Source organism: Pteropus alecto, unplaced genomic scaffold, assembly GCF_000325575.1.
Source record: "Pteropus alecto unplaced genomic scaffold, ASM32557v1 scaffold171, whole genome shotgun sequence".
NCBI lineage: Eukaryota > Metazoa > Chordata > Mammalia > Chiroptera > Pteropodidae > Pteropus > Pteropus alecto.
In genome coordinates, this window is record NW_006431925.1 from 4688922 (window position 1) to 4712681 (window position 23760).

Here is a 23760-nt window from a genome sequence, read left to right on the forward strand (position 1 = left end):
ATTTAGGACATTTTAAAATTCATGTACTGGAAGGGGAAAAAATGATAAAACCAACTAAGAATATGTGAGTAGTCTTTATTTTTTTTTTTGCTTAAGTTTGTTTTGGAAATGGCTTTTTAAAATAAATCATCAATCAAGATTTAGAAACAAAAGTTTTATTTCAAGTGCTAGGGATTAGGAAGAAGGCTAATGTGAATTGGTTAAAAGTATGAATTAAATAATGTCTTTAGAACATCCAATTTGGGAGTAACTTTTAATTTTGATATAATTTTATTTTATTATTATTTTTTTAACTACCGTTGCAGGATGATTTCTTGGATTTCTCCCTGGTTGTATGGCTTGTTCATCTAGATCTCAGACGATTTTTCCTTGCTGCTTGCTTCTTGTTTCTGTCACAACTTTGATTTGGTCACCAGAGGGATGAACAGAGCTTCTATCATCTATGCCATTTTTTTTCCTCTCGATATAATTTTAAACAGAAAAGTTAAAGAGACGGGTATAAGGAACTCCTATATGCCCTTTATCCACATTCACCAATTATTTGTGTTTTGTGACATTTGTCTCATCATTCTCCTATCCTAAAACTACCAGGAATAACTGTAGTGTGATAATTAGGTTTTTTGACTTATTGCAATGAGAGAAATTGCAGACCAGAGGAACCAAAGGGTTTCTTACCAAACAAAGGGTAAAATAGATTATTTTAGGATTTTGGAGAAGGGTGATACTTAGGTGGAATTTAAATGAAGTTATGTTTTCATAGCAAAGCCAGGGCTGTGTGTAAAGGAGTCAACATCAGGTCTGGACTATGAAGTGGACCCAGGGTGTTGTTTCCTTGAAAACTATAAAATTAAGAGAGAGGGGGAATGTTGTGTTCCAAAAGCCCTTATCTATAGCTCTGGTATCTCTGTTGGAAATCAGAATTTCTTCTCTGTATTGAAATTGCTTACTTATATTCTCCTAGCAAAAGTAGGATATTTCAGAATGTTTCTTCATGTCCCTTTCCAGTCATTTCCCCACCTGAGAGGTAAGCACTGTTCTGATATTTTTCTTGATGCATTAGTTTTGCCTGTCCTAGAACTTCATGTGAATGGAATAATGTGGATGCGAATAGTAGCGTGTAGTTTCTTTCACTCAGCATAACATATTAGAGAAGTCATCTGTTTTGTTGTATCTTGCAGCACTTCTTACTTTTCATTGCTAAGTAATATTGTATTTTATCACTATACTACAATTTGTTTATCCATTTTCTTGCTGATGAATGAACTTGTGGGTTTCCAGTTTTGGAGTATCATGAAGAAGGCTGCTAATGAACATTCTTGTATAAAGTTTCTTGTCTGTATGTTTTTGCATGGGTATATGTTTAACTTCTAAGAAACTGCCAAAACTTTTCGAAATTATTGTTCCATTTTACATTCATAAGAGTTCCCGGTTGCTTCATATCCTTTCCGATGTTTGGTGTTGGTAGTCTTTTTAATCTTAGCCATTATTGTGAGTTGAAGTGGTCTATCAAAATAGTATTAATTTTTCATCCTAATTAACAATGATGTTGGGTATCTTTTCATGTGTTTATTGGCCATTCATGTATCTTCCTTTGTGAAGTGTCAGTTTATGACTTTTGCCCATTTTTTAGTCTATTGTTTGCTTTACATTGTTGAGTTGTATGACTTGTTTATGTATTCTGAGTACAAGTCTTCATCAGAACACATCTTTTACAAATATTTTCTCCAACACTGGCATGCATATTCACTTTATTAATGGCATCTTTTGATAAATGGAAGCTTTTAATTTTGATGAAGTATAATGTATGACTTTTTCTTTTAAAACTTGTGACCCAGTTGAAATTAACTTTTATTTATGGTGTGAAGTATGAATCCAGGTTTATTTGTTTTCCATATGGATATTCAGTTTTTCCAGCACCATTCGTTGAAAAGACTTCCCCTTCCTCATTGAATTGCTTTAGTACTTTTGTTGAAAATCAAATAACTAGAAAAGTGTTGATCTGTTTCTGGGCTTATTCTGTTGGTCTATGTGGAATAGTATTAATACACTTTGAAAAACTATATAAAGTGCTTGTTAGATATTGGCATACATAGGAAAAACCTTTCCCATTCATGTTTTAATAGCATTGGAGGTCTTTCTTATAAGCTTGTGGCCGATGATATTTGGAGGCTTTTCAGCATGGTCCTCTACATACACCTGTGTTATTCTTTTTGTGTCTTAGGAGATTGATGTTGACTTTTATTCTTTTATATTTGTAAATATGAGAAAGCACTTGTTCAGTACAGTTTTAAGGCTGGTAATTAATAAGAAGCTTCAGATTTTTTTTAAAGTAACATAGTTGTCTATACATTTCTTATCAAAATCTAGACAGACTTCATCACACTGTCTACCGAGAGATACCTGGGGTCCGTGCAGTGGGAAGGGGAGGTATAGCAGATGTTATGATTTCTTTACAGACAAAATTTCGTCTAGAATTTTGTCTATTCATATTAATATCTGTAGCATAATTACCAGTCACATTCAGGAAATATTTATTAGCACTGTGCTGAATGATATGGGGATTTTGCCCTCAGGGCAACTGAAGAATTAACAAATTTAAACATAATAGAAAGTATTATGTAATTAATGTTTGCATTAATGCCATTGAGAGAGTTTTAAATGTCTTTATTAAAGTTGCCTATACCTCAGTCATTATTCTGAATTACAATAAATATAAAATTAAACAATAGATAGTTGCAGTTCACCCACAGAGGGGAGAGAGTAAGGAATTGTAAGATGTAGAAGTTTGGATCCATATCTAAATCTGTGTTGTTGGAAATTGATTAAACATCATTTTTGAGTTAAAATTTTTATATTTACTCTAGGTGAAGTACTGTTGTCGTGTGATTTTTCGAACTTTCTGCAATAAATTCTTAGGTATGAGTGGATTTATGATATGCTGAATATTATGAGAGTTCAGTTATAAAGAAGTTCTAATAAAAAAGCCATTTTACCTTCCTATTTATTAAATTCATCAGTTTGATATGGACAGCCCCCTCACTCCCATATACCTTTTAGCATGTTAAAATCGGGCTGTGATCTTTAATCAGTTTTGGCCAAGTAGTGCAGTCTGCAGTCATTGTAGGAATATGTGTAAACATCAAAAGTGTTGTCATATGCCTGTAGAGTATAATCAGTGATTCTAAAAAAGAAAAAAAATCCAAGAAACACTAAAGGAATATTTCTTTAACCCTACCCTATATTAATGGTTATGAGGAGGGAATGGGGAAGGTAGACTTGACCTACTTAATTGCAAAGCCTGCTTAAAGTGAAACTCTTTAGTCGTTTTATGGATTCTTTGAGGAAATACCAATCTTGATGACACAGGTGGTTTTGTAAGGAAGAACCAGAAGATATTGAAAACTTGGAGTCAAAGTGATTCAAAAGACTTGGACTGTGACTTTTTATGAAAGAACAAAAGTGATATATATATATATAAATCAGTGTTTAAACAAAATAGTTATTACAATCAACATGAAATATAAATTCTAAGTTGTAAGAAAACACTGATGAAATTTAATAGTAAGTTTGCGGGGGTTTTGTCCTTCCTTTGATATTAATATTCTGTATTTTTTATCGTGCTCTTTATTTTCATGTAAAGTGTCAGTCACTCAGTTATAGGCTAGTCTGTTAGAGTTTTGTGACCTTGGACAAGTGTTTAACCTCTCTGAGCATTGGTTTTGCAAATTATAAAATGAGATTACGTGTACCTACTAGCATCATTGTTTTTTCTTTTCCATTTAAATTCCAAGAGCTAATACATACATTATCATACTTGAATCTCATAACAGTTCGAGGGGACAGAATTACAAGACATCCTGCAATTCACAGTTCAAGTAGGCTGTTCATATATCCTTGGTAAAGTGAAACTTTGATATTAAGACGTTTTTCTTCTTCCATTTGATCTTTTGACACTGGAGAACAGTTAGAAAAAATTATATTTCAGTAATGAATATAAGTAGTTATATTTATTAACTAGTGGGGACTGAGGAGACAGAAGCAGATCAGTGTCTCCTTGAGCACTGTACTAGACTGTGATGTGGCAGTCAGATGCTTGCTGCTCTGTATAGAACCCCTGAAAGTGTAATAGACACAAATAAAGCCTGATTGTTCTGCAGGCTACTCAGATATGAATGGCATTGCTATTGATGATGTGATTTTTTTCCCCCCTAAACAATGAACAAATCTTGGTATAATTATGAATAAAAATAAAATACAAATTTTCTTGACTTTACATAGGAGTTGTAGTTTGGAAATATTCATTTTGTTCTAAAATAGGAAGAAAAAAATATGCATGATGGAAATAATCATTTTGTCCTAAATTAGCAGAGAAAAAAGATTATATGCATAAAATGGGCTTAGGTTCTAGGTTAATGTAATTTTAAATAGGTTTGTTGGGGTTTTTTTTAACCTCCTTGAATATTTAGAAGAAAATTAGAAAGTCTAGACTAGGTTATATAGATTTGTTTGTTGCACTGCAGGATGTTTTGCAATTCTGTTCCCTTTCCAAGGCAAGTAGTCATCTTAATCTTTTGACAACTAGAAACATTCCCTCCCATTTTAACAATGTCTCCAGACTTTACCACCCTATTGGTCTTAGATGTGTAAAAGGTGAGGAAATTATGTATTAGAGTAAGAAATGATATGCAGCTTATTTGTAATCAGTACATGGACTAAATTAAAATAATTTGAGACTTTTAAAATTAAGATGGTTATATTGTATCTTCTTATTTTTTCTAGTAAAATGAATGAAAATAAACCTGATGGTTCACAGACTCTCGGTAAGAAACTGTTTTTAAAATGTTTTCAAATATAATTTAAAATATTAAGATATTTTACTCTTACCTTTTTGTTATAACATCTCTTTAGAATGCTACTCAAACAATAGGAATGAATTCCCTAATCCATGCTACTTCATATATCCGTATACTGAAGTACAATATTATGTGTATTCATTTCAATAAAATTCTACTATAAGAGGATAATTCACCAAATTTTATTTGTATTCTCTATATGTATTTATCAGATATAGTTTGTATCTGAATAAAACTATTTATTTAATAAATGTTTTCCGTTTCCTTACAAAAGGAAAAATACAGGTGAGAACAATTTAAACAATACACAAAAGTTTAACATGAAAAAGGAAAGGTAGCTTTAAGTGCTCATTACTGTCTCCTTGCATAGATGCAGACCTTTGCTTTTAGTTGTTTCCTTCATTTATTAGTTATAAAAGTATATATTGACTTGCTACCAAGGAAGGTGAGAAATTTAAATTGTTACTTTATACTCTTCTCCCACTACCTCTCCCTCAGTCTACCCTTTTTAAGATTTACTTTTCGATTCCCTCCCAAATTAAACTATTACACTTAAAACTCTATACATTCCCTATGACTTATAAATTATCTGTTGACTACACATGATTAGATAAGGAAATTTGCATTCTTAAACCTCCCTCCACTTTCCTGATTTTACCTACAGACTTTTATCAACTATACTAATAGTTCTGAAACTTAGTAATTCATGGACTACCTTCATGTATTTGCCAAATGCAAATACTACCTATCCAGTTATTTACTTAATATTTTTGCTAAGATGGACTATTTTTTATATATATGAATGTTTATTTCAGTATTGTAATACAACCAGTATCATTTGTTATAGTAGAAGGTGATCTTAGGTATAATGAAGTCAGAACAATTTTACTATGTTTTAAACGTTAATGTTAAAAAACAAAGGTAATCTACTTATAAAAACATATTCCTGGAACCTAGTCTGTTCTGCATTCAGGGTCTTCATACAGGGCAAAGAGGAGGAGGGTGAACAAATGGAAAGCCACAGGCTCAAAGTATATAGCAGATGCAGCTCCATCCAAACATGTATCATGAGGACTCCTGTAGTCAGAATTCTTTCTATTCCTCTTTCTCTTGATAGTTGTACATGCACTTATAACTGAAAGTTATAGGCACTGGGGATGGAGGAGTTAAAGTGGGAACTGCTGGTCTAAGATGTCCAATATACAAATGATAATTTGCTGGAATTAATGTAGTCAGTTACTTTGTATGAGGAAGGCAGGGGAGCTTAAATCTTTTAAAAGATGGGGCCAAGGGGCTTTCTGTTATGCCTTATTTCATTAAACTACAGTGAGGAGGGCAAATGTTGAAGGGATGTTTCACAATATTAAGTATTAGCCCATGCTCTTTGTTTCCAGTCCTGGAACCTATTTTGTGAAAAGCCTGTTAATAAACATAAGGTACCTTTTTAATATCCGTTCTTTATTACATGTATTAGTTAATAGTTAAGTTAAATAAGACTAGCTGCTATAATAGGTAAACCCTGAAGTCTTAGTGGTTTAACACTTACTCATGTTACAGACCAGCATGGATTGGTTAGGGAGATGGGGCCGATATTTAGAGATTCAAGCTCTCATCTTATATTGATCTGCTGACTTTGTCTTTAGCTAGTGATTTTTTTCATTGTTAATATGTTATTTGAAAATTTTTCAGTGCTAGTAGATATCATTAGATAGAAAAGATGGACAATTATAATACTAACACTTATTCAATTCTATGTGCCACACCCCTTTTATTATATTACTATATATTATCTCATTTAATTCTCATTCTAGCATAGTTTGAAGTAAGTTCTATTGTCCTCATATTTAAGATGACAAAACAGAGCCATAAAGTATTTATGTGACTAAGGTTACGCAGTGAGAGTGTAGAACTGAGTCTTAACTCGCATCTCCCTGACTCTACAATTTGCCTTTTTAAGTTGTTGTTGTTGTTGTTGTTATTATTATTATTATTATTATGGTAAAATGCACATAACATTTATCGTTTTAACTATTTTGAAGTGTACAATTTGATGGTAAGTAGTACATTCACAGTGTTGTGCAACCATCACCACTATCTAGTTTCAAAACATTTTCATCACTCCCCAAGGAAATTCTGTACCCATTAGGTAGTCACTTCCCATTTCCCCTGTCCTCAGCCCCTTAAAACCACCAGTCTGCTTTTTATCTATTTTTGTGGATTTACCTATTCTGGATAATGTAATCTGTTATATAAACAGAATCATGTGTATGACTTTTTGTGCTTGGCTTCTTTCACTTAGCATAATGTTTCTAGAGTCATCCATGTTGTTGCATGTATCAGTACTTCATTTTTTCAATAGCTGAATAATATTTCATTGTATGGATGTACAACATTTTGTTTATCCATGTATTGATGGACATTTAGTTTGTTATGCCTTTTTTTTTTTTGGCTAATGTGAACAGTGCTGCTATGAACATTAGTATACTAAGTATTTGTTTGAATATCTGTTTTTATTTCTTTGGTGTATATATCCAGGAGTAGAATTGTTGTGTCACATGTTAACTGTTTAACTTTTTGAGGAACTGCCAGACTACGTTCCAAAATAACTGTATCATTTTACATTTCCACTAACAGTGTATAAGGGTTCCTATTTCTCCACAGCCTTGCAAACATTTGTTATCTGTTATTTGTTACTATAAATGTTGATTTATTTTGACTATAGCCATCCTAGTGGGTATGGAGTGGTACCTAATTGTGGTTTTGATTTGCATTTCCCTGATGAGTAATGATATTGAGCATCTTTCAGTGTGCTTGTTGACTATTTATTGACTATTTTTTGGAGAAACGTCTATTTTTTATATTTTTGCTGTTGAGTTGTGAGACATTCTTATACTTTCTGGGCACTAGACCCTTAATAGGCATATGATTTCTAAATATATTCTCCCATTCCGTAGATTGTCTTTTCACTCTCTTGGTAGTGTCTTTTGATGTACAAAAGTCTTAAACTGTGATGAAGTCCAATATCTATTTTTTCTTTTACTACTTTTCCTTTTATCTAAAAACAATTGCCAAATTCAGAAGTTATGAAGATTTTCCCCTATATTTTCTTCTAAGAGTTCTATAGTTTTGGCTCACAGTTAGGTCTTTGATCTCTTTTGAGGTAATTTTTGTATATGGTGTGAGGTAGGGGTTTAATTTTATTATCTCACATGTGGCTATCTAGTTGTTCCAGCAACTATTTGTTGAAGAGACTATTCTTTCCTCATTGAATTGTCGTGGCATCCTTGTTCAAAATTAATTGACCTTAGATGTTTGGGTTTATTTCTGGACTCTTCTTTTCCATTAATCTATATGTCTGTTCTTATGCCAGTACCACACTGTTTTGATTTCTGTAGCATTGTCATAAGTTTTGAGTCTTCTCTCTTTTTTTTCTAGGTCAAGTCTAAAAGTTTGCCTTTTTTCCTAGGACAATCTAAAGTTTTGTTGATCTTTTCAAAGAACCAGCTTTGTTTTATTTTATTTTTTTTCTATTTTCTATTCTCTATTTCATTTATTTCTGCTCTAATCTTTATTATTTCCTTTCTTCTGCTAGCTCTGGGTTTAGTTTGCCCTTCCCCCCTACTCTAGTTCTTTAAGGTTAAAATTTATTGATTTAGGATCTTTCTTTTTCTATACGGATTTTCATGAGCCTAAAGATCAGCCAGAGGTAAAAGCTTAGGGTTTCTGTGGTCTTTCCTGAACATACATCTAACCCTAAGCATGTGTGTGTTCTTCTAGATTCCCCCTGATATAGTCAGGAGATGTTCAAAGCCCTTATTTCTCTGTGTATCCCATTTTCTCAGCTTCTCTCCTAGGCTTTTTCGTCTGTTAGCTGCTTGCCCCATCTGTTAGCTGCTTGCCCTGTCTGTTTCGTCTGTTAGCTGCTTGCCCTTCCTTAAGACTTGTCTGTTGTTATTTGCTTTAAAAAGCTGTAGCTAGTTTGTTTGCCTTAAATACTTTTGACAAACGGTCAGGCTTCAGTCCTGAGAAAATTCTGAGGCAGGAAAAGCTAGGGTAAGCTAACAGGGATGTAAAGCACAGCAACAGGGGAATATAGTCAATAATATTGTAATGACTATGTATGGTGCCAGGTAGGGGTACTAGACTTAGCAGGGAGAATCACTTCATAAATTATATAAGTGTCTAACCACTCTGCCGTATCCCTTCAACATAATATAATATTGAATGTAAACTATATTGAAAAAATTAAAAAAAAAAAAGACAAGCATCTGAGCCCAAACCTCAGAGAGCCACTACACAGATAAAACACACAGTCACATTTCTTTGAGAACAAGGTCCATGTGACACCTCCTCCTGGACAATCCTCACCAGCAACATGGGCCACGGTACCTAAGGCCATTGCCCAACTGGAGAGTGGGGGATGGTAGGTGGGTAAGTTAAAATGCCATAGAGATTTCATCAAAATTTAGCAACTTATTTCTTTATTAAGCATTTCTCAATTGGTGCAAGTTTTTAATTTAGATTTTAGAGTTTCTGAAAAATTGGTTCTTAACGTTTTTGGCAGCTTAATCATTGCTTTAATGGCATTTTAGAGTTTCCTAATCCATTATTTTCAGTGATGTTACCCTGCAGGCTGCCATTTTAACTATATACTGGAATTCATCACCAAAGATTAATGAAAAAAGTATAGTTACATTATGTTTTAAAAGTAGGTGTTGGAAATTTTAAGTTACCGATAACAATATAATGTGATTTACTCACTCAGAGAGAATTAAACACATCAATTGAGAGACTCGCCAATTTCATGGGGGTTTTTTGAAAAATTAAAAAATATTTTTATATCTATTTACTTTTTTTACTGTTAGCTTGTGTTTTCTGTCGAAAAAATGATGACTGTCCTAATAAATATGGAGAAAAGAAAACTAATGAGAAATGGAATCTCACTGTACATTACTATTGTTTGGTGAGTATAATTTATAATTAAATTCTAGAAGTTTGATGTTCTTATAGAGAATATAATTCGATCCTAATGACGGGTTTCTGAGAATTGGATAAGTCATTTAACCTCTGAATCTCATTTCACCTGTATATAAAAATAACATTTTTCACTTATCTAATACTAAAATTCTGAAATTACTTGGTACTTATAAAGACCTGTCAACATTACCTGTTTATTTCTGTCTAACCTTTTAGGACCTAAGTGAAAAAAGGAGAAAATGGCTTAGTCTCTAAGGAAGAGTTGTTCTTTTTACCCCTTTCTTGTTTTCATTGTGCTGGTGATAAAGCTTAGAAAAGACTTGTTTGAAGGTTCAGGGAGTAAAAGAAAAACATATTATTTCACAGAGAACCTGGAAAGAAAAGTTCTGACTAAAGTAATAAATATTTATAGAAAAGGAAATAGGTTAACTTATGGGTCACTCAGAAGAAAGAAAAAGTGATTTTATACTGAGAATTCGTCTCTCATTTGTTCTCTCTTTTCTCCACCATTTCTTACCTCACTGAATCTGTGTCTGAAGTTCTTACTTCCTGGGTGCCTCCATAGGGGCTGTTTACAGCATGGCATTTGGCTTCTTCCATAGCAGGTGAAAAAGAGAGGTACACCAAGTAGGAATCATATGACCTAGTCTTCACAGTCATATCTCACTGTTACTTTTGCTTTATGCTGTTTGTTAGAAGAGAATCATTAAGTCTAGCCCACACTCAAGGGGTTGAGAATTAGGTCCCACCTCTTGAAGGTGTATCAACAAATTTGTGGACATATTTTTATACTCATCACAGTATCCATGTTAAAACTCATTAAATGCTTCCTTAAGAAAACATCTAACATATTCTTTGGTGGTTCTCTAAGATTACAGTTTTGTGTCTCAGGTACCCTGTGGGTTAAATAGACTTGTAGACTGGTCTAGGAACCTAATTACTTTGTACCAAGACTTAAGAGAACATGAAGATGGCATACCAAATCTGCTTATAAGTGGAGTCTATTATAGTTTGCATTACACAAGAAAACTTTTGCATTTTTCTAAGAGTTTATTTTACTTTTTACATATTAGGAGAGCTATTAGTGGGTTGTGTTTTTGTAATTAGTTCTCAAATAAAGTGTATCACTTTTGGTTTTCTTTAAGATATAGTGTACTGGTTAAAATAAGCCTCTTTAATCACTAATTTGACATATTTTTGAATTATTTAATATATTTAAGTGGATCATATCAAAATTTTTCTTATATAATGTGTCTTATTTTCTTAGTGAACTAATTTGAAAACATACTGGCCCTAGGCTCAACACTTACAAGATTCTATTTTGTTGTGAACAGGAAAGTTTGGTAATGTTAACAAATGGCAATGGAATGTTAACGCGAAAAGAGACTTAGAGACAATCTAATCTAGTCCAGTGTTTTTATTTTTGTGTTTAAGATCAGATACATCAAATTACTTGCCTAGGGTTCCAGAAAGTTGGACATGGAACCTGGTTTACAAGCCAGGATTTCTTATTCACAGTCTCATTCTTTTTCTTGATTCATGCTCCCTTAACATATTTAAACTGAAGTTAAAAAATCATTTTTAAATGATTTTTAAAAATTCAACCATTTCTATCAACTACATTTCAGTAGGTTTCCTTGTAAATATGCCTTCATGATTCAGAATCCAGCTGGATTTAAAGTTAGCCTGAAATATCACTGATAATCTGAATTACTTCCATAGTATTTACTATTATTACATTTACACATTTCAGTATTTACTTTTTTCCCGTAAAACGTAATCATAGGTGGTTTTTGTTTTCCTTCTTTCCTTTTTCTGTTATTTCCTGGAATACTTTAGAAATCAGTTTGGTTGTATGAACTGTTAAATACAGTGTCTTCCAAATCAAAGAATATGAGTAACTTCTTCCTTTGACCATGAAAAATATCTATTATAGTTAAGAGGTTCTTGAAATTTGACTTGTTTTATGTCTATTTGGGGGAGGGATATTATAGATATTAATATATTTTATTCCAAACTAGTTTATTAGAGTTTATTTTCTAATTGAGAATATATTCATAGTTGATGTCAAGTGGAATTTGGCAAAGAGGTAAAGAAGAAGAAGGAGTTTATGGTTTTCTAATAGAAGACATCAGGAAAGAAGTGAATAGAGCTTCTAAACTGGTAAGTGAATTATTTTACTCATTACAATAAATACCATAAATAAATAGTCAATCCTTGAGAAGTCTTCTCTATTCGTTTCTCTCCTAAAAATTTGTAAGAAAGACTTTGATTTTATGTTCCAGTGCTTATTTTTGTCAAATATGGTGAATTTTAGAAGAATATTTCTATTTTTGCAAATGAAAGAACTTAAATCCCCCTCCCCCACCCCACCCCCGTATAATATATGTGACGATACTGGATTTCATTTCATCTTATTCCAGCCTACCCATCATTTCACCCACTCCTACCATCCGAACTATGAACATATTGCCAGTCTGCTATTCTTCAAACTTCAATCTTGAGTCAACCCAACCATTCATTTTTTATTCTTATACCTCAGTTGCTTGAGTTGGAATGATGGGTTTAGGTAGAAATTACACAACTCTGCAGACCTATAATTTATGATCGCCACACCGCTTGTGGTCCTTCTGTGATATGCTGTGCTTGTGTTCAGTGCCTTCTTTTCAGTATTCTAAACTTTAACTCCTCATTCATTCAGTTATAATTTGTGAATCTTCTGTGTAATAGCTAATAGATTACGTGTAAAGAAAGGACTGTAGGTCTCCATGTAATCTGAGGAGAAATAATGAAAATGAAAGAATAAAAAAGTTAAGTGTGAAGATAGAGTAGCGGTCTACAATCTGCACAGAGAATTAAAATAATGTTCTGTTTGTCCCCCCTTCCTGCCCCTTTCAATATCCCACTCCCACCCCTTGGTCTGGTAATTAAGGAGGATGGGGAAATAAGCAGTTTCATTCAAGAAATTCTATAAGGGAAGCATGTAGAGGCCTTCATTTTAGTTGAGGTAAAGAAATGGAGGCAATTTTTTAAGATGTTGAGGATATAGAGGACTTGATGGTAGAGAAGAGATTCTAGAGCAGGAGTCCCCAACCCCTGGGCCTCGTCCCCCTGGCCTGTTAGGAACTGGACCTCACAGCAGGAGGTGAGTGGCAGGCCAGCAAGTGAAGCTTCATCTGTATTTGCAGCCGCTCCCCAGCACTAGCATCACCGCCTCAGCTCCACCTCAGATCATCAGGCATTAGATTCTTATAGGAGCATGGGTCTCTGGTGCCAAAAAGGTTGGAGATCATTGCTCTAGAGCACAAGGGAAAACCTTGGGAGAGAGGTTACCAGTGGCATTTATCTTAAGGGCCACGTGAGAGTATTAGTATCAAAATTCCTCAGCCTCCTGATGGTAGTGAACTTGTGGTGAAAGATGGCCTCTAATGGTCTCTTTATGGTTTAGAAATACCTATTTTTTAAAAAATCTGAATTCTCTCTTGAGTATACTATATTGTGAATCTTTGAGACTGTCTTAATCTTGAAGAGGTGTCTTCATTTGTGACCTTAGACTAGAATTTTGTACGTCAATTTACTGGGAAACCTCAAGTTGGCAAGTTATTCTCCTATGACCTGGTGGTACCTGAGGAGTCAGCAGTAAAACTCTCTAATCTCTTCATCAATGACCATTATAATGACCATCTCAAGGGTTCCAGGATATTGTTAGGTACCGCTCTGTATTTTAATAATGATCGACCCATCAATACCCTTTCTGTTTCTATACCACTGTTGTACTTTAGTTAGTGGCCGTGGTATTGTATTTGTTTCCCAGGGCTGTCATAGTAAATTACCACAGGTTGGGTTGCTTAAAACAAATTTATTCTCTCACAATTCTAGACACCAGAAGTTCCAAATCAAGCTATTAGAAGAATGACTCCTTCTGGAAGCTCTTAGGGAAGATCCATTCCATGCTTCTTCTCTTCTACCTTCTGGTGGCTGCTGGCAACCTTTGCAGTCCTTCATTTGTGACAGCATAACTTCAGTCTCTCTTCCATCTTCACGTGGCCTTCCTCTCTGTGTGTCTGTGTCTTAAATCTCCCTCTCCTTTCACTTACAAGGATGCCAGTCATTTGATTTAGGGACCACTCTAAATCCAGGATAATCTCAAGATCTTTTATTTATTTACATCTACAAAGACCCTGTTTCCAAAAAAGGTCACATTCATATAGATACCAGGAATTAGGACTTGAATATATCTTTTTAACCTACTATAGGTATCTAACGCTTTCTCATTGGGTTAGGATAGAACGATCCTAGCCAATTTTTTTACAGGTTGGTTTTTAGTATTGTTTCGCTATTCTCCTTGGTCAATATTTCTTAATGTGTTTTCAATTAAAATTTGAATGAGACTTTCATGTATAGCCATTATATTTATAAACTCTTCAGTTTAGAATATTTTAGCAAGTAGGAATGAAATGAAACTTCTCTTTGTTATTCATATGTTAGGTTACAGATGTTTCCTATGTCAGAAATTGTTATAGGAGTGAATCTTTAGTGTCTTTTAGATTGTTTCTGGATAGAACAGTTTTTTCAGGGAATTTCTTTAATATGCCATCCTCACAGCTATAATATGATGAAAATAATTTTCAGACTCCCCTCAAAGAATATTCATTTATACCTAAGTCAAGTTATAGTACTCAAATTTTGTATGTTATAGCCCCTATTCGCATATTTTCTTCTAGAAATGCTGTGTTTGCAAGAAAACTGGTGCTTCAATTGGATGTGTTGCACCTCGATGTAAACGAAGTTATCATTTTCCTTGTGGACTTCAGAGAGAATGTATTTTCCAATTCACTGGCAATTTTGCGTGAGTTAATTAACTGTCGAATGTGAAAGATGACTGTTAAAGAAAAGTAGATAATGGATACGGATATTCCCATCTTTCTTTATGGAGTCATTTTTATATACAAAGTCTTGAGAATTGCTGTGACGAAAATGAACATATTCAACTTCAGCTTTCAGCTCTGGAATATAATAAAGAAGTGTTAATTTATTCATATTCAGTGAAAAATTTTGCCTTACATAATTCTAGATTTTTATATCACTCTTTAGATTTAATTGTATAAATTTCTTTCACGGGGCCGTTTGTATTTCTCATTGAATAAATTGAAGGCATATAAATCAGGTGGAGTGCAAAAAATAAATATTATGCCATGGGATGCCCCTGAAAATATTACTTACTGAGTCCACCTTTAAACATCAACATTTTATGAATTTTGGTATTTATTATATGATTAAATATTTAAAACTTAAAGTTCCTTTCTTTAATTTTGTACATTGTTGCATACAACAGAAATATATTCTGTTGCTAACAATATTACATAGGATTTTCAGCATAATATTAGTTACTGAAATTCTGTGAGGTAAGTCTTACCACCAAAAGGCTCACATTTTGAAAGGTCAGTTTGCCTTGGTCATAGATTATGAAACTGATTTATAGTGCCAAAGTTCCAGTTTGTTGTAGGTCGGTTATGAGAAAGATATAAACAAATTTTCTATTATAAATGTGAATTATAATGCTAGCCTAGTGGTGATTTGTAATTTATTAAATGTTGGTTTTAAATAATTTACATTTTTAGGTCATTTTGTTGGAACCATCGACCTGTTCAAATAGTTACACCTAATAATTATAGAGACTCCTTACCATGCACCATTTGTTTGGAATTTATTGAGCCTATTCCAACTTATAGCATATTACGAAGTCCTTGTTGTAAGAATGCTTGGTTTCATAGAGACTGTTTGCAGGTAAGATGTTATATAAGCCTTTCTGGTATAAAATTGGTTGATTGCTGTTTTGAATTTAAAATTGGAAAGAATTAACATGTGTGTTTTAGCTCTTATTAATTATAACTTTTTAAAACAGCTTTATGAAGCATATTTTACATGTAAAATTCACCCTATCGAAGTGTACGATTAATATTTTAATAAATACTTTAGATACTACTTTTTAATGTATGTACACTTTAAAAACTTTGTTTTTACAAGTTTGTAAAAACATTGTGAAATATAAACAAATTCCTTGTTTGTATTTCACAATGAATAAAACGCAGATTTTAATTCCCAAGTTTATTTACATATTTAAGCTTAGAAAACCAAGATATGTGAAATGACCATTTAACTGTAAGCTACAATATTTAAATGTTGAGGCCTTTTTTTTAAACTATGGTAAATACTTTATCATAACTTCGTGACAGGGAACTGATTACTGTCTAATGAATTAAAAGTATTAGTTCTTTGAGAGTTAGTTTGTATGTCAGACCTAACGACAAGTTCTCAAGTAAATGAAATATCATAAAACATGATATTAATTTAATACTTTTTGAGTCAGAAGATACTTGAAACTTAAATATTATTAGTAATATCAAATATGTAGTATACATATGTGATAGTGCTAATTGATAGTTTTAGTTAATAAAAAGCCAAATAACAAAGGATTTACTTAAGTTTAATACTTTTTGAAAGCTTGGCTTTTATTATCGTTTAGTAAAATCAGATGTTATTCCTGATTACAAATTATCTATAAAAGTATTTTTTAAAGTTAAGAGATGTTTTAAATCCTCTTGTATTTCAGTAGCCGTAGAAGTACTAACAGTAGTGAAAGTAGTAAAGCTGGATTGATTATTTTCTCTTTTTTTTGTATGAGCCTTGAACATTTATGTTTAGGATTATTCAGTTTAAAGTGGCAGAATGGAGCTTGTTTTTGTTGGGTAAATATTAGAAATTCTGTTGATTCTTACAAAGAAGTGTTTGTAAAAGGATCCAGAGAGTGCAGTTCATAAACATGAAGTGTTATCTTTACCTATTGAGGAAGAAGTTCACATTATATGAGAATCTTTGAAAAGTAATTTATTTTAATTAAGGGTTTATATTTGAATGAGTGTAATTGCTGTCAAATGTATCATCTTGTTAATTTTATAACAGTATGTTATTTTTCAAGACGAATAAGATTCGCCTCATTTATGTGTTAGTAGTGAATCGGAGAGAGGTTCTCAAACTTGACCTAGTATTCATAGGGTTTTTTTGTGAACACTCTGAAAATAACCAAGTTTCCAATTATGCCATTAAAAAGTGGAAATAGTATTTCTAACAAAAACGTAGGTCTACTTTATATAAATATAATTTAAAAATACAGCCACATGGATACCTGTCAGTGATATAAATATTAATAAGCAGTTGTTACTTAATTAGAACCAATTCTTGAGCCATGTTCTCTAGAGGAGTTCCAGTGACTTTCCCACTCTGGTACTAGAGTCTTAACTGAAATAATAAGTGGAGTCTACCCTGTTTATATAGCTACAACAATACTTGAATAATTTTTCTAAATTTCTGAACTTTATTAATATAAAAGAGTCAAAGTGAGAACAAACCTATGCAATAGAAAGAGAATTGTATATGATTAAGTAAATTTCATTATTTTTGACCACTACAAATGCTATATACTCTGGATATGTAGGGAATTGTCACTATTCCTGTTCAGTTTGGATTTCTCAGTCATTGCTCTGGTTTTGTTGGTAACTTCTATATATCCAATGGTATTTTTTCCCTTCAGACTAGATTCTTAACTTCCTTGTATTATAGCCTATATTTTACTAAGATAGTGACATCTGTGTACAGTTGCTCAAAGACCCTTTAATTTCAGAGATTTCAGTAACTCGTTGCTTTCTTACCGAATGCTCTGTGTATGTATGTATATGCATGCGTGCACACGCACACGCACGCCACTTGCTAGTTGTTTGAACCTGGATTCCTCTTTGTTCACCATCCACAAATCATTCCCCAAGACAATCAAGCCCAATAGATATTTTTGTATGTCCTTTTTTGTTGGTATTCTCTGCTTTCTCTGTGATTTAACTTAATGTACTTTCAAAAAAAAAAAAAAAACAACTAGACTTTTACAGGAGCTTACTAACTGGTCTTTCTCTTGCATGCCTTATTTTCTATTATTTCTTCATACTACTGGCTTTGGTTTACCTCTTTAGCCTCATTACTTAGTTAAGTATGGCCAGCATGTAATCCCTAAGTATATTATTAATTTGTTCCCTAATAATGTGCTTTCTCTTACCAGTGTGACTTGATATATGCTATTTTTAATTTTTGTAATGTCCTCTTTTCTTGGCAGGCCCCTATATCTTCTTCCAAACTTAGCTTTGACCTAACCATCCCTGTGGCATTTTTGTCAGGCTCTTATATAGACTTAGGTACTTCTACCTCTCTTCTGTGCATATATTTAAACAACAACAACAACAACAACAGCAACAACAACACTGTATTATAATTATATACTTGTGAACCTACTCACAAGAATTCCTTGAAGTAAAATCCAAGTCATTTTATATTTCTGTTTTTGGTACATAGCAGTGTTTGGCACCTATGTAATCGGGGTTAAATATTTGTTAAATGAATGTGTGCTACTAGATTTTTTTCTGGGGATTGGCTATTCTTTCTAGTAGGCTTATAGTTTTCTGTCTCCTGCATACCCTCTACCTGTTGCTTCTGTATTTTATTTGCTAAAGAGTGAGATACGTTTTATACTTCTCTCCTCTTAGAAAGAAAACTAACAGACTGAATTAAAAACAGAACCAAGGATGCTTTTTATGTAACAGTTATTCAAACATCCTTCCTACATGAAATAACTCAAGATTCTTACTATTTTATTCACAGAGAGTGATGGACAACACAATATTTGGGAACAGAAATAATATTAGATACCAAAGGTTGAGAGGAATATATGGCTAAATATATAGATGTAAAGCAAATAACCATCAGTTCATTGGCTTAATTTTTTTTAACCATTGGGAAAAAAGATCTCCACATTTTAGCATTGGGATAATTTAGTTTATCAAAGTTTGAGAACCAAAAGCATAGAAAATAAGTTTTCATAATATATTAAGTAAAAATAGCACATGATCTGTTAGCTATAAAGTTCATAACCTAATAACCTGTTAAATTGTTAATAATATATTTCCTATTTTCCACTATAGGTTCAAGCGATAAATGCAGGAGTGTTTTTCTTTAGATGTACAATATGCAATAATAGTGACATATTTCAGAAAGAGATGTTGAGAATGGGAATTCATATTCCTGAAAAGTGAGTAACATGTAGCCTTTGGGGAAAAAAAGGTATTTTACATGTAGGAACACCTCAGTCATGTACAATACTAATTGATTTACATACGGATATAATAGGCTTCAAAATGTGTGTATAAATTATCTAAAAGAATCAAGATGTGATTTAAAATGTATGAGAATGATATTCATAGTACTTAAAGATGAGGAATCCATGAATAATACTACTCAACTTGAAATTAAAAAGTTGGAAGTGAAATGTTAATAAAAAATGTAGGTTTTATAAAATTTCTGCTGGATTTTTGATTTAGCATGTGAAAATTCACTGTAAGACTAAGTATAGGATAAAATGGCACTAGTGTATTTACATTTTGAATGAATTAACATTAAAAAACCAAGTTTTATCCTCATTTCTAGTATGAAAAGTTATTTTTAGGTTCATTACCAATCCTTTTATGTAACATTTTAGGTCAAAGTATATTTTATATCTTCATTTACAGAGATGCATCTTGGGAATTAGAGGAAAATGCTTATCAAGAGCTTCTGCAGCACTATGAGCGTTGTGATGTGCGGAGATGTCGTTGCAAGGAAGGGCGAGACTATAATGCACCTAATAGGTATATCAAGAAGTTCACTCGTGCTTAATTGTGTTCTTATTTAAACCTGCTTGGTAAGCAGGTTTCTAGTTAGTGTGATGTAGTTTGCTATTAGGATGCTTGAAGTTTTAACTCGAGATGAGGTATACTTAATAAATGTGTATTTACATATGTTTACAGAGAAAGTATTGTACTCAGCATAATTGCAACTTATTTCTGTGGTGTATTTTCATGAGGCTCTATTTTCTAGAGCTACATTGTCCTAAATGGTAGACACTGGGCACACGTGACTATTGAACACTTGAAATGTGGCTATTTCCAATTGAGAGGTGTTGCAAGTGTAAAGTACATACTGAAGACTTGGTATGTGTCTTAGTTCGCTAGGGCTGCAATAACAAAATACCACAAACTGGATGGCTTAAAAAATAGAAATTTGTCATCTCCTAATCCCAGAGGCTAAATGTGCAAGATGAAGGAAGGTATTAGCAGGTTTGATTTCTTCTGACGCCTATCCTTGGTTTGCACATGGCTCCCTTCTAGCTATGTCCTCACGTGATTATCCCTCTGTCTGTGCCCTCATCTCCTTTTATAAAGACACTGGTCATATTGGATTAGGGTCCACCCATAAGCCCTCTTTTGTCTTAATTATCTCTTTAGAGGCCCTGTCTCCAAATACAGTCACATTATGAGGTACTGGGTGTTAGGACTTCAACATAGGAATTTTGGGGAGACATAATTCAGCCCATAACAGCAAGAAAAAAAAAAAACTTAAAATAACTTAATAGTTTTTATATTGATTACATGTTGAATAAAATGGTAATATTTTGGAAATATTCAAATTTATTTCACCTGTTTCTTTTACCCTTTAAATATGGTTACTAGAAAAGTTTAAATTACATATGTGATTTGCATTGTATTTCTTTTGGATGGTGCTGTTCTAGAGATTAGTTTTAACAAGATTAATCTAACAGCATTTCTTTTGGATCACTATAAAAAGCATTTGGCATTTGAAATTTATTGATTACATCTTTGTAACATCAGTAGATATTGGCTCTAATCTTAATCATTTTGTATTTTCTGTGTATACTATACTGTGTTAGATACTAGAAATCAAGAGTAGCTTATTTTTAAGATGTAGAATGAAAAGCAACAAAGCCAGTTTTGTCCAAATTTATGTAGGAAATTTTATTAAATTTTTATCCATGTTGTACAATCTTACTTGAACATGGCAAGGTGAAATTTAAAGTGTAGAGCAGAATACTCAGAGCCTTATTTCTCCTGGAAGGTGATTTGGCTGGCTGAGCTGCTACTTACTTGGGAAGACTCAGCTCTGAGGTCTTGCCAGCTTTGGAAAGTTTCCCCTAAGTAACTCTTACCACTCCTGATTCTCCATTCTGTGCTGGGTTTTTCTGTAGCTTTGCTTATTACAATATAATTGACATTATTTAAATTTGTCATTAGACTAAAAATTCTTTAAGGGCAGAGATCTCATTGAAGATGTCAAGTAATGTGCCTTTAGATTACTTGATCTGGTGACTCTGAATATTCATTTGTAAACAATAATAATAACCCTTTCAAGGTTTCTGCTGAGGCACAGATGAGAAAATGTAAACAGTAAAGCACTTTAAGGTTCTAAGAAGCAATATATTCCTTATTATCGATATATTCTAAATTCATTTTAAGCTATTTTAATTAATATATATATATATATTTTATATATCACTGGTTATCCAGGCAGTAGCTACCAAACTCCCTTTTTTTCTGGCAGCTACTTGAGATTGCTATCTTTTGCTTTTTCTCCTGGGACCCAGATGCCTTCTATCTAAATGCTTTCTTTGTAATCTCACTTCTCTCATTCTAGTGATAGGAACACAGTTTTGCTGAAAGGCAGCATGGTGTAATGGTTAGGTGTATGAGTCTGAAGCCTCACTCTGAGTTTTAATAGCAGGGTGAACTTGATTGGGCAAGTTATTTACCTCTCTATATCTTGGTTTCCTCTTCTTTAAAATGGAGGTAACAGCGTTTTTCCTTACCTTCTAAAATTAGGAGGATTAAACTTTTCATGTAAAGAGTGAGAACTGAGCCTGGTATATAACAAGTACTCATGTTAGCTGTCATCACTCCTTCTCTTCATCATCAGTTGGCAGAACTATATTGGGAAGTGTGGAGGAGGAACACACAGTATACACACCTATATCACAGAGAGGGAGATTCACCCATGCCTACCAAAAGACAGGGGTATCCAGTTACCTCTTGTCTACATACTCAGGGAGCGTATCCATTTTTATACAGAAAGGGTGTACTATAACCAAAAAGGAGGCCCTACACAAAAACTCCCACCTGTACCCATGCAGAAAATATGAATGCGAACTGGCACACATCACACAATATAGTGAGGTGGGGAGTGGGTGGAGAACAAATGAGAGACAACATAAATATGGGCCAAGTATTGAGTCCAGATTCTTTGAGCTGCATAATACCTGATATGTTTAAGCAAGCTTATTGTAGAAAATAATTCCTCACCTTGGATAGGAAAGATAAAAGTTAGATAATTTACTGAATGCTTCTTCTATATCATAAACATTCCCTTCTTCAATCATATTCTGATGTATATATTCTTTGTATATGTGCATGTACATGTTGATATTTAATTTAGATATTTTAAGTAAGAATATTTAGAGGAGGTGGTTATAAACATAAATAATGAAATAGGAAAAATGCTTTAAGAAAAAGTAATGCAGTATCAAAGCAGATAATCTATTTTTCCTCCTTTGGTAAAGGGTTGGTTGTGTGTGTGAGGCAGACAGTGAGGCCCATCGTAGTGTTAGTGATTGGAATTTGACTAATATAAAATGTTAACATTTGCTTCTCTTTATGTCCTCAGCAAATGGGAAATAAAGCGCTGTCAGTGTTGTGGTTCTAGTGGAACACATTTAGCCTGTTCCTCACTACGATCATGGGAACAAAATTGGGAGTGTTTGGAATGTAGAGGTATTCTCTACAATTCAGGTAATACTTTGTAATTTTGAATAAAGATGTTCTTTTTTCAAATATACATTATAAAACATTTCTACCTATATTTCTATTATACTAATATTGGGCTTTAAATCTGCAGGGAGTTTCCAAAAAGCCAAAAAACATACGTTACCCAGCACTAATAATGTAGGAATAAATGATTGTTTGTTGGAAGAGTCTTCACCTAAATTACCCAGACAGTCACCTGGAGCCCAGGGTAGAGATCTGCTGAGGTGTGTATTTTGAATTGGGGAAAAATATAAAACTCTATTTTGAGAAAATTAAACAGGAGGTGGCTACATACATTAGAATATTAGCTGATCTTTACAGTAGTCTTCAAGAGTGTTTTTCAAACAGCAGGACCCAGCATTTGATCTTGAAATCATGCAATCAGCATTTTAAAAAGAAAATGAAATAAGATAGAATAGAATATCAGTTTGTGTTGCACATAGAAAGAATGTATATGAAATATATTTTACTTATTGTATACTGAGTCATAATGTAAAATATATTTTTATTATAGATCATTTTTAAGATATTTTAAAAAACATGGACCTGGAAAATGTACATAAAATGTTATTTGCTTATGGAGTAAGACGGAAATTAAAGTAACAAGCACACCATGTTACTTTGTTAAAAGGAAGGAATCATTTAATATAGAAGTCTTATTTTTTCTTTTCGTAATCATTTGTATGTTTGTCAATGTCAGAGGTCTAAATAATAGCTCTGTAGAAAGTTAATGCATACTTAAAAGTATTATCATATTAATGCCTATTTTCAGAAGATAGCAAAATAAATAACTTTCAAAATCATTCATAACCATTTAAATAAGACTAGAATTACATCTTTATACTGTGTCATGTAGTTGTTCAGAATTTTTAAGTGTATGTGGTTTTACCAAAAAGTCTATAGAGCCTTGTAGCCAATAGGGAAAAACAGACAACAGTAAAATTAGTAGCTAAGCATGAGGAAGTACTTTCTTGTTAAAAATAATATCAAGTTAAAACTTAGAAGAGCAAGAGAATTTTTGTGAAAATATTCAATAACTAGATTTGCAGTTAGAAGTGGAATACTGTTCAAAAAGTGAAGAATTACTGTTTTAAGATATCGCTTGTATTAACTGAAATTTGTTATATTTTTATAATATTTTTAATATGAAAAAAGATGTTTACATTAGTTTTAAATAATTTTAATATTTAGGTCTCTAAAGA

At 32.8% G+C, this 23760-nt stretch overlaps 1 protein-coding gene across 9 annotated transcripts in view; it reads left to right on the forward strand.

The window, feature by feature from the left end:
* G2E3 (G2/M-phase specific E3 ubiquitin protein ligase) overlaps positions 1-23760 on the forward strand; it is a 63835-nt gene that overhangs the window by 18733 nt on the left and 21342 nt on the right. Inside the window, exons 3-14 of one of the 9 annotated variants that reach the window (XM_025043369.1) lie at positions 7-64; positions 962-1024; positions 2865-2916; positions 4780-4820; positions 9719-9816; positions 11892-11993; positions 14555-14679; positions 15452-15617; positions 18854-18960; positions 19439-19555; positions 22419-22543; positions 22650-22782. In XM_025043369.1, the coding sequence (XP_024899137.1) occupies positions 4784-4820; positions 9719-9816; positions 11892-11993; positions 14555-14679; positions 15452-15617; positions 18854-18960; positions 19439-19555; positions 22419-22543; positions 22650-22782 (1010 nt within the window). In that variant the 5' untranslated portion in view covers positions 7-64; positions 962-1024; positions 2865-2916; positions 4780-4783. Of the gene's footprint in view, positions 1-6; positions 65-912; positions 1025-2864; positions 2917-4779; positions 4821-9718; positions 9817-11891; positions 11994-14554; positions 14680-15451; positions 15618-18853; positions 18961-19438; positions 19556-22418; positions 22544-22649; positions 22783-23760 lie in introns of those variants that run through there. The other 8 variants (XM_025043368.1, XM_025043370.1, XM_015585526.2 and 5 more) reach the window with 8 other exon arrangements.